The sequence below is a fragment of the Xylocopa sonorina genome, chromosome 9, assembly GCF_050948175.1.
Source record: "Xylocopa sonorina isolate GNS202 chromosome 9, iyXylSono1_principal, whole genome shotgun sequence".
Lineage (NCBI taxonomy): Eukaryota > Metazoa > Arthropoda > Insecta > Hymenoptera > Apidae > Xylocopa > Xylocopa sonorina.
In genome coordinates, this window is record NC_135201.1 from 10,521,566 (window position 1) to 10,539,087 (window position 17,522).

Genomic DNA, 17,522 nt, shown 5'->3' on the forward strand with positions numbered 1-17,522 from the left:
TTTTACAGCTCTCAGCGCCATCGAGCGGACGATTCTGTAACTTACATAACCGCAATTTATAACAGCGGGAAATTTAAAATTACTTACCAGTAAAATCAAAACGACTAAAACACAAACAGATGTTACCATAAAATTCCATGCTATTACTTGTACAATGTAATCTATTTAATACGAATAGAAAAGAATAAAGAAAATTAAAGTCTTCAGTCTAAAGGATTCGAATTACGAAGTAATTACTTATAACGTATTTATTTATAATGTTTTAGTAACATATCCTTACCGTAGACATATATTTATATCATATGGCAGCATAGTATTATGACATTGTATAATATACGTGAGGTGACTGACAGAACGATTCATGTTTCGAATTCTCTTTGTTTACTAGCCAAAGACGCACAAACAATCGTATTCTCCGCATTCGTACATACTCAATCATACACTTCCACGTATATGCGTTCATCCATGCCATGTTCCAGTTTACGCGTGTCCTAGGAATTTTTTTCCTCATCAATCCGTTCTAACTCTTTAAATCGAGAATCGAACGACGTTGAAACCTAGAGTGGCACGTTCTCACTGGTAAAACGCATTTTTTTTTTTTTTTCTTGCAGCAGCAGTTTCGTCGTCGTGTCAATTTTAATTGGTATATCAGACTAATAGACGCGCCACGGTGCGCGCACGCGTTTGTACATCAACCCCAAGTGCGAACCGGCACGATTAATCTATAGTTGGCGATCGCAACCGAAGTATCTACATATTTATATAATATATTTATATGCAGCTCGTTTATTATGCTTGCAACGTTACTTCATACTTACTGAGCTAGTTAAAATATCAATGTACAGTACAATATACTCTAATAACGATAATGCAACATCCGTTAATTTATTATGTTTTGCAACTTAGAAAAATAGTCCTGGGCAGGCGTGGCCGCGTCCCGTGGAACCTCGTGGCTTTTTAAATTCTGTCGGAGATTCGTGCCACTTACTGAAAGATCGATACGGATCTCTATAGAGAATTTATTCCTTCCGGTAACTAAATTTGATCGAAGCACCTGGAAATTATACCAACTTATGCTTTAACGTTCCTGCCTTGAAGGTGGCTAAACTGGAGTCCTCTTTTTCCTAACAGAATAATTCCCAATGGTATAAAAGATTTAATAACATCACACATTGTATGCAATACTTAATTAAAACTTTTCTTTGATTTTCATCGTATCCTTTTTTTAATTTAGTGATCCAAGCTCTGAAGAATCGGATTTTGATTAGACATTGAAAAAATACTGAATTTAAGATAATGAGTACTGATTTATGAACTTAATCAAAATCAAGATGAATTATACAACTAAAGTAAATATGCTAGAGAAGATCACGTAATCGACTAAATTGTTCATTGTATGAATAATTCAAGATCAAGTTATTAGTCATATTAATCCCCTCTATCTTGATAAATGAGAGGTGGCAACAGTTTCGACACGAACTCAACGATAATGTTAGGTAATTACGAATACGTAACAAGCTCACCTGGTGATTGTTTGTTAATAAGTCAATTGTTTATTGTTACTTTTCAGCAATTAAACGAACGTTTAGCAAGAGCACGCGATGCGGTCACGGCACAATAAAATCTATTAAAACAATCAACGGAACAACAGTAGTACTACCCCTTTAAAATTGTCACGCACTACTACATATCTACTCTTGATTTATAATTCGATCGGCGATCGCGCATACCGTCGACTCTACCTCAAGAATTAGGTGGTGGACTTAACACTGACTATAAGTTATCGCCGGAATCGGCGACGTTAGAACCCTACGTTTTACGATATTATTTACTCGTGCGTAATTTATTGATTCCCTATCAAGCATCGCCCTTGACGCATCGGCTGCCAACTTATTAATCGACCACGGAAGTTATTAACCACGATGGAAATCATTAAAAATTCCCTAGAACTATTTATTTATACACATATAACTGGAACTGAAAGTACATACTTTTAGGATTTCAGATATTTCGTTGGTCTGACATGCATCGGATTTTACGACGCTGTTATCGACTACGTTGGCAGCCTACGCATCAATGAAATGAAATAAAAATAAAGCACGGCCTTCCAGCTTTACCGATTCACGGCTAATTAATAACTGATCAACCTTTCTCACTCGAACCACAATTTGCCTACGTCGTCTGCATATTTGTGTTCAATATTCGTAAAACATACAGTAACTCGAGGAATCCCATATGCTGCCATTTTTTCTCTACACGACTCTGTACACTTGTCTGCACTGGAAAACGCAAAGAATTAGTCGGAATGATCGTTGTAACCGGGTGTTCGAGTGTGAACGGTTTGCCTCGATACTTTCCCTCGACACTACTATTAATAACCATTTTACTCGTCGATAAACATCGATCGTCATTGAGATTGACAACGCTTTCTCCCAAGCATCCCTCCTCTCGTTTCACGTAATAAATCCTTTTCCTCGCAAAGAATGGAAAACGAGAGACAAATCGCCAAGCACGCTGAGTGAAAGTTTATCTTAAAGTATAGATATTATTATTAATCGTTAATTATTATTAGCAATTCGAACGCACATTGTTATTATTTTTATATTATCGTTATTAATATTAACATTATCATTGTTATCATTACCTTTATTATTACAATTATTATTTATTTAGAACGACATAAAAAAGTCAGTCCTGAAAAGCGAAAATTCCCTTTCACCCATCGCGCTTGACGTATCACACGCAATCTTACGTTCACGCGTGAATACCAAATGTAATGAACAAAAGAAAAGAGACCTTTCTTATCCGCTTCACGGAGATGTTTAAAATTCTATCCTCATCTCTATCGCGAGAACGTTCCTTGCGATGTGGACCTTAAAAGCGACTCGGACAAACGAATACGGGTGAAAAACAGCGAGGAATACGAATATTTTATAATCTCTAACTACAAAGAATTCCCATAATTGATCTAAACCGTGTTGTATTGCAGGAAATTCCATTTCATTTTGGTGTTCTGGTTGTTTCACTTGTATTCGAGCACTGGTGCTTGTACACTTTCTTAGAATGCATCCGGCTTTACCAACTCACTCTCTGAAAAACTAGGATTTTCCGAGCATCTAGTGACACCCTTCGTCTAGGGTGAACTCTAATAACGCAGGTCCTACGAGGTTCACCTGGTAAAAACAAAAGATGTAGTTTCAAGTGTGATTCTTCGCAACCAGGAAACTGCTACGCGAAATAAAAATCCCCGGGAAAGCCGAACGCATTTACAATTGACACTGTCGCACATAAAACGCTCACTTTCGTCTACTTTGTCATCCCAAACGATACTCTTTGCTTTCACGCTCTTGTCGATGCTCTTTTTTCCCCCTCATAGTTGATTTTCTCTGGTTCGCATCAGCGGTCAATGGGCGAATCCAACGCGGGCGCACCGCGACGCGCCTACAAATTTTAATTAATTATATCGACACGCTACTAAATATTCTTCAATATATATATATACTTGCTTGATATAGCGATCAACGATAGTTGTTTTTTCTTGTCCTTCGTTTTTATATGTATAATTTCCTTCTTGCTGTATGTATATATATATATATATATTTTTTCCACCCAGTCATTCGTCATACTTTTAGCCATATTACGCACGCACACTTGTCCTTCGGACTGGATTTCCTTCTCCGATCGGAGGAGTGACCGATCGATGCTCGAAATCCGATTTCGAATCGTTCGATTTATTCTATTAGACGCTTCTAAGACGCAACATCAATTCTTGTTGTTACGTAAATACTGATAGAACACACATCCGTCGTTTCTTCGTATTACTACTCCATCCCCGTCTCTTTCTCCCTGTTACATTTCTACCATTTTCTCCTCCTCCCTCTAAAATTAATATTTATACCTTCACGATTCTCTCGTTAATTCTATGATATATATGTATGTATATCTTACTATCTCGTTTAACCGCTCTCCACTCATTCGCACACTCGACCAGATCTCATCTCGCTTCCTCCCAAGCATCCATCCCTCCTCTCGTTCCCTTGTAGTCTCGCTCAGGCATTCATCTTCCGAATCCTTCCACGCAGCAGGATGCATTCGATTTAGTAAATATATTTATAGACTTAGAATTTTCAATTCTCTTGGCGATTTAATCGCCTGGCTTCGTGTCGTCTTCGCGCTCGTACTCGTCTAGCGCAAACTCACGAACGCACGCTTCCATCACACTCTTTCCATCCATTCCCGTGACTGTTTCTAGCTCATTTTCTCGTGGATGCCGAATTTACTCCTCGGGGGAATTGGTTGTACGCTCGATTACGTACGACGAGAACCTAAAGCAACGGCTAGGAGGCAAACTTCTTCGAACTGTCGTTCTAACTTCTTCGTTAAATCAAATCGGAAGTTGCAATTTCATCGAGGTCGGATTTACAGTATCTATATTAACATTTATCTCGTTCCAACGATAACATTTCGTTTGTAATAGTATATCCAACGTCACAACAGACTTCCCCCAGCTACAGTGTATGATACAACAAGTGAATTGCAATTACCCATCCACGCTATTTTTGCAAACAGAGAGTTTCACAGGCTCCTCTCTAAGTAATATCAAGCTTCCATATCTTTCCACCTTCTCTTCCTCTTTGCTCGACAATGATTGACAGTGACATTATGTATGGAGATCCAATGATCTAAGCACTGATTATATGTACACGTTTATGTAGAAACTCCTACGAGATATTAATCTGTATAAATTAAGATAAATAGGATAATTGTTATTAAAATAAAGATTAATTTCGAATTAAGTGGAAACTTACGTTTCACTTATAGAAGAGGATGTAGTGAATATCTTGATTTATGAAAATACGAGGTCAGACAATGGATATGTTGGAAAACCGAATGATTCGATGAGCTGCATCAGATCCTGTTCTTTCACTATCGACGAGGACTTGAACAAATTGATTCCAGAAGAGTAATAATATTTCAACTCATTTATTTATTACTCCAACTTAAACTCGATTCAATTCTTCCACAATAGGAATTTAAAACTTTTAATATGAAGAAGTTTTAATTGATAATCAAAAATTGGACTGTTAAAACTGAATCGAAGTTTTAAGAGAAATGATCAATGTCGAAGAGAAGAGAACCCACGATAAATGAGGAGAAGGAGAACACTTCAATGTGTAGAACGAATATTTCCTGATTACACTTTGAGGGGCTAGGTCGAAGCTGCGACTAATCCTAAAAAGCGTGTATCTCATTTGTCTCGAAACGCGGAATCGCGTTTTCCTAAGAAATACTAGAGGCCCTCTTATTTCATCTTCTACTTTTGTTTCCGAGTCCTCAACTTCGCACATGCCTCCCTTTCCCCCTCGACCCCTCTTTTTTCTCATTTGCTTCCTTTCTAATAAATATTTCATCGAACCCTAAGAATTCTCTTTCGTAGGCCCATCTTTCCACCACAGAAACAAAAGGATCTCTTCTTCTCTATGATATGTAGGATGCTGAAAGCTTTAGGATAAAACCTACGATCTAATTATGCCTCTGCTCGATGAAAGATGGAAACGACCAAGCACAGAACTTTGATCGACGAATCTCCTCAATCATTTTCTAGACTTTGTGGACCCCGATTTAACAATTGACTTCTACGTGAAACTCTACTTCGAAATAACCACCTAAACCAAGCAAGGATCCAACTATTTACTTCGTCATTTTAATATCTCTGTACACGATAGAAATCCGCAGGCAAAGTGAGCTTATGTCTGCAACGAGAAAACAGAGATAGGCGAAAATGTTATGCTTTTCACAATGGAATATAGAAAGAACAAAGTGAAAAGAATTGATTACCTTAACTTTGATCTAGAAGTGAATTTCTCGCTTCAAAGGAGGGCCCACAGATTCGTTTGCCATTACTTTCCGCCTATAAACGTCTAAATCCGTCTATAACATCATTCTCTTCTTCACACTTGATAGAATGAATTCTGAATTAGGATATGTGTGTTTGCAACGATTTCCGGAGTTAAATGTTTCTCTACATACGATTCACATAATTACACAAGAAGCTATACTCTTCTGAAGAACTACAGTTATGCATGACAGTACTGGCGCCTTGACATCACACGACGGCCTTCAAAACTGTACACCACGGATCAGATGGAATGTAACCTGGCTCCAGGACAGCCAGCTTCGACCCTAGTACGCGTATCTATGTGTATATGTGTGTGTGTTTGTGTGTGTGTGTGTGTATGTATACATATATATATATACTCTTCATTTGAATTTCATTTGATTAGAATTGTGTCGCGCGCATCTATGACCAGAGATCAAGTCCAAACACGTGACGAACGAGATTCTACTTATTTACAAGTTTTACCTACTCTTCTCTCCTATCCTTTACTCTTTCCCATTAATGTGATTTACTTCTTCTTGAACGTCGAGAAGAAAACGCATCGTAACCTCGAATCCCCCGAGATGTGGAGCTCAAAAAACTACAAGAGTTCGCCCGATATTGCTCCTTTCTCCTCCTCTTCATTTCTTCGTTCTCATTCTGTACAGAGAATTAACTCGTTGCTTAAGCTACTAGTCTGAAGTACATACATGTGCCTGTCGCATCGTTTCTGACACTTCAATTCGATTACTGTCCCAGCTACTTAACTATCTGTGTGGCTGCTTAGTTTGGAGTCGTTGAGCACCGGGTACACTTTTATGGTGTAAATGTGAAGTTCGTCATTTCTACGTCTACATCATGGTGAATGGCGGCTCGAGGAATTCGATATATTTTCCGCTCAATCTCTTTCTGCCCACAGCTACTCTTCTGAGATTCGCGCGAGATCTATGCTGTTTGCTTTCTCTTCAGGATCCCTCTCGATTATCATCGGCTTCCGGAAGGACGAAGGAAGAACAACGTAAAGTCGTAGCCAAGCTGGTTGAAGAATCGTCTCGAGGTTCATTGCTTCCTTCTTTTCTTCTTCATTTATTTTCGTTTCTCCTCTTGGAACCCGGTGTTCTCTGGTTCTGTTTAGATTATCTGCAGGGGAAATTAGTAAAAAGTATACTTAAAGTCGGACTTTGTCTTTTAACCCTTCGTTGTAGTATTTCCTCCAAGTTGAAAAGGTCTAAGATTTGGTTTGAATGTCTAATGCGACACTGAACATAATCTACAGTTCAACTGATGCGAGCGGAAGCGAAGAAACGAAGACTACGGTCAGGTTGTCGAGGAAAATTGTTCGAAATGCCTTGCAAGGTTCAAAATGAACCTCGTGACGATCCAAGGACTAAGGAACAGCTAGAAACTATACGATACGAACTATTGTTGTAGTTTGAATAGTAGAAAGTTGATAATTGTACATTTTCGTTCATTTCTTGCTTAATTTTCTTCTTTAAAAAATGCTTTCTCTCTCCCTCGGGGCGCAGACGAAATAACGGCTGCCGTCCCCTGGCTACTCTCTGTTTCTAAATTATAGAAAAATCATGGAAAAATTCTCATCCGCTCTCACACATTTTTTTGCTTTTTTTTTTAGAAACGTTTCAATATGACAAACATGGTCCATCGTATATACGTACTTCAATATACGTTAGCGCTAGGATTCGACGGTTAAAAAGACCTGTATACGGGGAAATCAGAAACGTCGCTGGTACCCATGAACCATTGAAGACTCTGCTGCTCCTAACCATGAAATAATAGGAAAAGATTCCCTTTGAATCTTTCTCTTGTCTCATTGTGCGGAATGAAAATTCAGGACCGTCGAACTACTTATCCAAAATCCACTTCTTTTCAGTACCTTCTTAAAAATCGAAGACGAGTTAATCTGTTCAACATTACTATCCAATCTTCTTCAAGAGCAAAGGAGATATTTAATAATTCTTTGTGCTTTCCATTCCTTCTTTCTTTTTTCTTCGTCTTCGTCTTATAGTTTCCTGTGTTTCTTTCAAGTTTTGTAGAATGCAAAAAAAGAAATCTGTAAATTATAACGTTTAAATGTACTTGATAATTGTCATTACTTCCAAATATATCGTTCAATGTGCGAAGAAAAAATTCAAACCACCATACTCATCCTTATTCGAATATATCTTCTGCCCTCAGCGCAACTATACTTTCCTCCTAATCAGAATTCGACGGTACTGCTTCAATGAATCTGTTACACAGCAGGACAAACACGCCCTCCATTTCCGGGAAAAGATGCACTCGAGCTTATCAAAATAATCGGCCTATAAAATATCGCGGGGTTATCGTAAAGAAGAATACAATCGCTCGAAGTTTCCTGTGCCACGGTAGAAAATACAAGCCGCTGGGTTATACATCTTCTTTCCGCGCAAAAATTCGTCTGAAGAAACGTCTGTAATCATGGTGTATGGTTGTTCGATGAGACGCAATTGCGCAAGAGAATCAGGTAATGCGAGCACAATAAAAAATTAGATTCTTATATCGATATTAACGCCCCTTGTTTCGTTTCTTTTTTTTTTTTTCCCACCCTCCTGTCTATTCTACTTCGTTTGTCTTCTCATTATCCGCTTCCTTTCTTCCCACAACTCCATGAATCCTGACAGAATTTATGCGGTGGCTCTCGACCCTCCCCTTTCTCAGAAGTTTCGTTGTGAAGTACGGAATTGAAACAATATCTCATCCCAAGACAGTTTTTAGCTGGTCACCTCCGCTTTCTATCTCTTCAGCTTGTTTCGAACGAGTAACTTGTTCGCTCATCTTCAAGAGGAAATGAAGAAACCGATGAAGTGCGTACAAAGAAACTGCGATCAGCGAAAAGGAATCAGCGAAGTCGAGAGCACAAATTATAATACATCAGGTTCAGTTCCTTCGTTTAGTTCTTTCGATCAAGGGGTTGCTTAAGAGTGATACGACGTCTTTCGAAGGATCCCTAGGTCACTACAAAATGAATATCTTATTGCGTACAATTTTAAACTGATTGTCATGTTCTGCTTTTAGCTAATTAATCTAGTTTTGCAATAGTAATAGTAAATACCTTCTTCAACGCAATTTGTCTTTTATCTCGAGAACGTCTGCGCCGCTTTGATGGCAATCCAAGAGTTACATGAAGAAGAGCATTCTCTTTTAATTATTCTCAACCCCTCCGATCTTAAAAATCCAGATTTCGTTGGGACCAAACATTTAATGTGGCGTCAATCGCCTCGAATATGTTTCCTGCCCAACGTGGAACGAATTGGAAATGTTCAAAAGTGGAATCCTTCGCCAGACACGTACCAGTCATTCGATTCGAGTCTCAATTAAATATTACGTATACGTAGCATATGTAGGTATTCGATATATATAACAACAGTTAATCATACAAAATTGCGGCAGTGTGCTTTCATGTATAATATAATTAATGGTACGCGTATCTGGGCGCGTGGTTGCATTGTTATTACTAAAATTAGGAACGTCGAGGAACGCCGGACCCGGGGGTTCTTTGGTTTCGCTGGTGGGAATCTCTAGCAAACCTATACTTACGTATAAAGCCAATATTACTCTGGCCAGTCGATGAACAGAGGATGACTCCTTCAAAAATGAAGAATTCGTTTTCTTTTTATGATCCTCTTGGGAACTTGTACTATAACAACGTCTTCTTCGCAATACACTCTATCAGAGGCATAGGCAACCTTTGCTCATCCTCGACGATCTCTTCTTCATCAACGATCCACAGTACCGACTGTCCCATCAATCTTCATCGTTCTCGTCATACCCTTTACACGTTACAGTTCTCCTTCGCGGTGCGTCGCGTTGACGAGAATTAGCCTCTCGCTCGTTATCTGCTTCAATGAAAAATATAGAGAAGAACATAAAGGGGGGGCACGTATCACGGGACAGATAACACGAACAGACGAAATATGAAAGGTAGAAATAGAGTATCCGGCGTTCCGTCGCGCTTGCACATCGAACGACAGTGAAACAGTTGGGGGGCTCGATACGATTAGGGTGTGACTACGCGAATTATGGTACAATGTGCTATACAATGATCCTCAATTTTCAGCTACTCGAAACAAACACCGCCCACGGTGGCATCCTCTACCGAGATGCCGCCGATTGAACTAACACTGTGCAGAAAAAAGAGAGCGCACTAGTGTATGCATTTCGCATACGTGTAAATACATCATGCGCATAGATAGAGCTCGATATCGTAACAGCATCGTTCGACAAGCACGCGTAAAACTTCCCCACTGGAGATTTCAATTTCAACCTCGAGTTTCAGGCGTAAGCATGGAGCTTTAAGTTTGCATGGGATCGTAGCCTGCGTTTCTTATCGAGAAATGCTGTCGCGATAGATGCATCGTATGCCATTTATACAGATTGCATTCACTCACGAGGACACGAGCGTCGACAACAGTCAAACCCTTGAAGGTCTAATAATACATTCAGCAACGTGCTTTCGTTATCGCTGTCCTTGATAAATGATTGTTCTTACTTATGATAAGAAATGAAATTTCATCGTATTTTACAAATACATTAATAGGTAAAATTTCGGAAGTTCATAATTCTCCAAAGGGTTAAGAAATACGCATCGATTCTAGCGTTACCGTTATTTATACACGATGTATTATGTATCATATACATTACTTAATACGGAGTTTAACAATAACTCTGTCCAGTCGAAAATATTCCTGTAGTTTTGGAGAATATGAAAAATGGCCTTTATATTAAAAGCTATCACTTCTAACGGCAACAGTCCTTCTTTGTTAATTTATTAACTTTGAACAATGTACCATAAAACGTGTTACAAAATGAAGAAAATAACAACGTTTAAATTTACAAACAACCTGCTCCATTATGCAACTCCACTTTTCATACTACTTTAACTGGCAAGAATACTTCAGTTGAATCAAGTTATTTAGCTCGTACTCTTGTTTACTCGTATATATTGTTACCAGAACACAGTAGACTTCCCTTTGAATTTAAGATACGGTGATACACATACGGTGATAATTACTTTACAGCGCCATCAATAGCGATACTAACATCGTGGGGGGACAAGAACAACTTCTAGAACTTATGCGATACATGAAAAATCGTTGAAAGAATGCAGAACGAAAAGGACACGGTGGCGATTACATTTTGAGATTCGATAATACTGAAAAATTCAATGATTTCAGTCAGCTGAACAGGACCCTTCTCGTTGACGAATGCGGACGAACAGTTTCTAGAGGCTGGGATAGAAGGCGATGGAAGACACATTAACGGTGTCATTAAAGTAACCGCGAGACGGAATTCTTTGACACGATCACTAAACCTAATACGGCCAACACCTGGCTCATCAACTTCGAAAGGGCCTTGTTCATCTATGAGCTGGACTTTCCCCATTTAACTAGAAAAGTCTTTGATCGATATTCAACGTGTCTGATGGGGCTCGGCAACGAAGCGAAGTCTACTGCATATTCAGGACAATACTATACAAAACTAACTATAAAGGTAGTAATAATAGTCAAGTAATCGCTCGTGTCCCCGTCGACGAGATCATAGAACAAACGAACTTCGGGGAATACTTCTAGCCAATGGTTAGGTCTCTCCCGGTTCGTTCTCTTCAAATGTTTGCTTCTTCACGTACATAATTATAATACTGGCTATGTTTTTTTTTTAGTCGTTTACAAGTTACAATTAACCTTTTATTCATAATTATTATCGTTTCTCGGTGAGTTTCGACTCCTATCGTCCGGTTCCTCGCATTTTATTCCCTTCCATTTCTTCACCCTCCGTCCATCGGTTTACTATTGTCAACATGTACAAGAAGTCATGGAGTCGGTTCCTCGGCTCCTACCGCGCTGAACATTATGTATATTATGTATAACTTTATCGTCTGCGTGCACTTATACCTTGCTTTCGTTTTCTGCTCTTCAGTTTCTTCGATTTTTTTTCTCCTTTTTCTTTTCTTTTTTTTTTTTTGTTTCCTTCTGCTTCGTGACCGCCTGGTACGTATATGCATGTATACGTGGACGCAGCATCGTGTAATTAGCGGTTCCTTCGTGTTTTGTATACGAGGGCTAGCTAATCTCTAAGTAATAGTTTTTTATCAAAAGCACATGTATATCGTGACTAGCCTATGTGTGTGTATATATATATGTTTATATATATATATATAGTATATTGTATATAAATCGACCGTTATGTCCGTGTAATTCTTTTCTCTTCACCTTTTCCTTTACGTGTCTCTACTTATGTGTGTTATTTTTGTTCAACCCTATCTCCTGTGTATTTCTGTTTCATCTCCTGCCCTTCCTGCGCACCGCTCTGTTTCTTCTTATTTCGCATCAGCACGATCAGTTCTTGCCGCCTTTGTTCCTTCGCAACTAGCATCGCCGATGAAGAAACGTTCCGGAACTCTTTTGCATGAGATCTCAGTTTCGACAGGCTGGGAAATACTTCTGTTGAAAGATCGACTGAATGAGTGGTAGAGCCTCTTTGAGCTGAGGGTGTGCGCGGTGAACCGCAGAATCTCCAACTAAGAACATTCCTACCCTTGTTTCCGTAGTTCCAGTAGATTGAACCTCGTCGTTTCATTCGATTTGTAGATTTGTGCAGTTCAGAACGCAGGGGACGACTCGTCGCCTCTCCTCCCAACCGGTGGCTTTAATCTTGCTTGATCGATACGAATTGAGAAAGAGGCTGCGGTGGATCTCGACGTAGAATTAGAAAACAAGATTCGGTGATTGAAAGTCTTTCTTCATGACGTTTGTGCTCGACGAAAAGTTCAAAAGCTCGCCATCGTTTGGACTCTTCAGCTGCGGAAAGAGGATTCTCCCTTTCTGAAATGACAAGACCATGCCATCTCGTTCGAACGGGAAACATCTAGTAAACAAATTTTGTGCAAGTAGTTTCAAACTAGGAACCTGTGTGTCGACACGCGTCTTTACAGTCTTTTTGGTGATTGTGAAACAATAATATACCTCGCAGCTAAAGAGTAAAGTCTTCTTATAAATATCAGTATAACTTCGGTTACCAGTTCTCCTAGTTGGGTATGTTATCTCTCCAGGTGTCTGGCAAACTATACAAAAAATTAATCGATACGGAGAACTTACAAAGGCTTCCAGTCGGTCGTCAGATCGCCAATGTTAGCGTTTGATCTCGCTTCTTCGCGGAGATTTTTTAACGAATATTCGCAGTGGTCCCATTACGCGCGTCGTTTCGTTTGGGAAACAATGATCGCTCTTATTGTGCGTCTGGCGACAAAATTCAGCCTCGATTCATATAAATCACACATTCGTTTCGTTTGTACACGCGGTATTCGTAAAAGAACACGCGGTTGAATAGACGCGCTGACTGCCACAGAAAACATGCATAAATATTTCAAAACACAACGTCATACAACGAAGAGAATTCTTTTCCTAACACAGCCAACCATGCAATAATAATATATTTGAAGAAAAAAATCATCAGACTAGATAATACAGCACTGATCAATCTTAAGTCTATGGTGCACACTTTTTTTGTCGCTCTGTAAACAGCTGGTGCACGTCAGAAGTTGAAAAATCGTTCCACGATACAGGTGTTGCCGCATCAGATTTATAAATCAAAGCAGTCAACGCGTTAAATATCTTTGAGAAATAAGAAGTAGAATACACCTCTTTTTTCTTCGACTTTAATCAACACATCACGAGAAACTTGGGCCGTAGTGAACGAAAAATTCGTTACACACCTGTTTACCATTCAATGACTATGAACAGTAAGCAATGTCTCAAGAACTTAATCTCACTTTTCCCTTCCTAAACAGTTTTAAACGAGCACGATTTTGAATAACAGAAAACGTTCTAACCAATCTATAACCTGCCCTAACAGAATTAGAAACTAGTCATTTTTCTTTACAAGTGCATATCTTTGGAACATCATGGAACATATATACCTTGCAGCACCAGTATTGGGCAAGATTTAGACACAAGTTTCCTCTTGCGAGACTAAAGAAGTTCAGTGAAACTGTATACAGATTTCGAGTCTGTTCTCAGTCTATTTTAGCAACTAACTACCGATGACTAGCTTAATTTCTCAACCAACAGATTTATTAGACTATCAATTGAACAAATCCTAATCCCTTAAGACAGGCATAGGCAATTTTTGGCTATGCAGACAAAGATACGAGCGTATTGATAAGGACAGGATGCTCGTACATTTAATTATTCATAGAATCAAAATGGTATTTTTATAGATCTTATTGTGCCCCATATCTGGATAACATGGAACGTGTGGTTCCTGCCTGCACAGAGTGCCTCATCATGGGACCCCTGCGCAATGTAAGAAGGCTCCCCAGTGTACAGGCTAGGTTGCCTATGCCTGCTTTGAAATGCTCGTCGTTGCCCAACACTGCTTCATCGTAATGTCCATTCCATAACAAAACATTCCTCAAACTACCAGTAAAATGGAGACGTTCAAGCTATTCAGGGCGCACACCTCCCTAATCGATTTCGCATATATAATAAGATATTAATGCGTCTTGGGTACATGCTGGTGTCGATCGTCGTCGCTGGCCTCTGCATCACCCTCGACGCCCTTCTCACCCTCTTCCGGATGCTGTGTATTTCCCTCTTCAGTGTCGACACTGCTAGTCGGTGTAATTTGCTCTGTTCCAGGGCCAGTCGAGCTCGCTGTGGCCCCTTCGTTGCTCTTCTCGAGTCCCAGACCGCCTAGAAGACTCTTGTTAATCGGCTCCGGCGAAGCTGCCGACTCCTCACTGCTAGGTGAACCGGGAGACGAGACTATCACCTGTTTCAACAGAGACGCCGTACCACCAGCGTCGCTTCCGGTTAGTTACCGATCATTTAGTCTTTGGTAGGATGTCTGTGAGAAGACTTTAGCCCTTCGATAAAGTAAGAATACGTTCACCTAAATTATTGAGCAAAGGGTTATTGGATTAAGTGGTAGAAAAGAGCTTGTAGTATATTTGTGTGCAAGATAGATGTACTGTTTCTATAGTCAAGATTCCATTGCAAAGATCGTTGAGGCATAAGCCATTTTCCAGTAGCGGTTTTTAATTAATGGATCAGATTATACTTTCGTATTAGAATATTTGAAATAATGAGAATGGAAGTAATTTAGATGCTGAATTTGAATACTATAGCTATTCATTGGACAAGGAGTTTTAAGGATTCCAAGGATATTTTGCTCCTGATTTTGGCCTGAAAACATCAAGGTACCAATTATTTTAAATTAAACAAGATGTATGGAATTTATTCAATTTTATGATTTGCAGTCTTATGTCAGGCCGAATTCAAGATGCGACAGTTATTGCATGCTAGGAACGCTAATGGTCCTTTATTAGTAATTAGAGCATTTTTAAAAGTCGAGTGGTCGGTCAATTTAAATTACATTATTCGCAGGATCAATCTTTCAATACTCATTCTCCACTCTGTCCTTCAATTAAATAATGAATCTATGTTATGAGAGATGATACTACAATGAAAGATTACTAGAGACTCTGTGTGAATGAATGTCTTAAAACCAGAGGCAGTATTAACGCTTTTAATCTCAGTCACCCGGTCGATAACGATAATTACTTGAAATCTGTTTTGATTAAACATTTATTGAACCTCGCTTAAACATTATATATGAGGTTTTTAAAGCGGAACACTGTCCTTTATAAGTATACACACCGAACAAAGGTTGACCTGCCATGTGTTTTCAAAACCACTCTGTGCAAATGGTAGTTGATGAGAGGCGATGGACGAATAAGGATGATTAAATGATTTACTTGATATACATGTATGTAAAATGTAATGTTATTTATTGGGCCATGCACATGTGTGATAGAACGATAACTAAAGGCTGATGTAAAAAGACGCGAATGAAAACGATAATAACGATAATACCTGTGCAAGAAGCGGCGTCTCTGTGCTGTCAGCGGTTTGGTAGAGCCGGCAATTTGCGCTTGCTCTGAAGAATACGTGCCCAAACGAAAAAAGATAAAGAAGACAACGTAAATCGTCACTATAATGGAAAGACGTCGAAAGACTGGCGCAAAGAGAGAACGGAAAAATCATAAGCGGACCCACACGACCGAATAGAAACACCCATGTATAAACGTACAGAACTGACATCGAGAGACATGCACGAAGACGTTTTAGGTAATATTTACACGGACCAATCGCGGAGTAAACATTTTTTGCAAATTGTTTGCCACCAATAATAACCTCTTTCCTTTATATTATCTCCCGCGTGTACATCTCTTCATTTGAATCATGTTTAAGGGGACCATGATATCTAGGGCGAACAATTTGCAATGGCTGACGATCCTCGAGGGTTAACCTGAAACCGACACGATTTAAATGAATGAACGAACGCATACGTGAATAAGTATGAGTAAATGAATGGGAACGGACGTCCCATTCGATTGGCGACCAAATGATTCGAAATCATGAAAGCGCGACAGGGCTTGTTTTGCGAAGCGAGAACACAGAGAGAGAACAGAGTCTTTACTTTGCCTACCATGCTGTTCACAACACGCTTCAGATAATGCACATATACGGGACACGAACAAGAAAGCGAAGATGACAATTTTCCTTTTTTTCCCTTTCTTTTTTTTTTTGAAGCGTATCATTTAACTTTCCTGGCCTTTCATTCATTCGTAATTATTAAGAAGCATGTAACGATTTGAATACATGAAGATTTCTTAGACCAGAATAGTTTTGACTCTTTGCTCCTTTGACCTTCTTTCACCCATCCTCTGTAACACTTGAGATCGCATCAATTTTTGTTAAAGACAGAAGATAAGAAATACCTGATAATGTTAATGCAATGGTTTCTGAATGTTAACTTTTAGAAGGTATTTGTAGACTTATTTGATCCTTCGTTGATAATGGAGTAAGTGCGTAGGCAGAGGATGTGGCGTTGAGAGAGGCAAAAGATTGGAACGAACGTTGTAAAAGAAAAGTGAAAATTGTGGATAAAAGACTAACCTGTCGTGGTTTGACCGGTGGTGGAGGACGAGTGGAGGGCGCGAGGGCTGCGGGTGGTGCCATAGTTTGCGGCTGTTGATGAAGTGAGTGTTGAGGCTGCCAATGCTGCAGCCCTGTGCGTCCCAATGTTCCCTGCAGTTGCTGCTGCACTTGTTGATGAACCTGTTGCTGTGGCTGCTGCTGCTGCTGCTGCTGCTGCGACTGCAGTTGCTGTTGACTGCTGCTGTGCTCGGCTGCTGGCGTAACTCGAGGAAGCGCTGAAGCGACTGAAGAAATCTTCCGAACTGTCTGTGAAATGAGCGTCTGATCATTCGGCTCTTATTCTTCCCATTCTATTGTTTCATTAGGGCAAATTAACTAGCTCATGATTCATTGCTAACTTTATTATAATATTAGGGAAGGGAGTATTGTAAAGTACTGGGATTAGGAATGACGACATTACCTGACTTAACAGGCCAAATTTCAAGAAGATACTTGAGCACTGCTATTGGCTGTTGGAAGTCCAGCGGCGGTCCTCCCTCTTCAGAGTGCAACATTAGGACCGGTCCAAAACAGACTGCCAGGCTTGCTGGTGACATTTTATTGCACTGCGACACCACCATAGCTAGGTGGTCCAGTAAATAGATTAACGTGCACTATTAAAGGAA

General features: G+C 39.6%; 1 protein-coding gene and 1 long non-coding RNA gene across 31 annotated transcripts in view; both read right to left on the reverse strand.

Moving 5' to 3' along the window:
* Window positions 1–230: 230 nt before the first annotated feature.
* LOC143426838 (uncharacterized) lies at window positions 231–1,205 on the reverse strand. Its single transcript, XR_013102194.1, has 2 exons — window positions 819–1,205; window positions 231–750 (listed from the first exon to the last, which is right to left on the reverse strand). It is a non-coding gene; the product is annotated as an uncharacterized LOC143426838 (long non-coding RNA).
* Window positions 1,206–8,069: 6,864 nt separating this feature from the next.
* The window catches only part of Rhogap100f (Rho GTPase activating protein at 100F), a 43,045-nt gene continuing 33,592 nt past the window's right edge, over window positions 8,070–17,522 (reverse strand). For 19 of the 30 annotated variants that reach the window (XM_076900960.1, XM_076900959.1, XM_076900958.1 and 16 more), the window contains 5 exons: window positions 17,318–17,510; window positions 16,876–17,159; window positions 14,375–14,686; window positions 11,599–12,977; window positions 8,070–8,692 (listed from right to left, as the gene is read on the reverse strand). In XM_076900960.1, the coding sequence (XP_076757075.1) occupies window positions 14,408–14,686; window positions 16,876–17,159; window positions 17,318–17,510 (756 nt within the window). In that variant the 3' untranslated portion in view covers window positions 8,070–8,692; window positions 11,599–12,977; window positions 14,375–14,407. Of the gene's footprint in view, window positions 8,693–9,536; window positions 9,754–11,598; window positions 12,978–14,374; window positions 14,687–15,789; window positions 15,854–16,110; window positions 16,226–16,875; window positions 17,164–17,317; window positions 17,511–17,522 lie in introns of those variants that run through there. The other 11 variants (XM_076900937.1, XM_076900939.1, XM_076900941.1 and 8 more) reach the window with 11 other exon arrangements.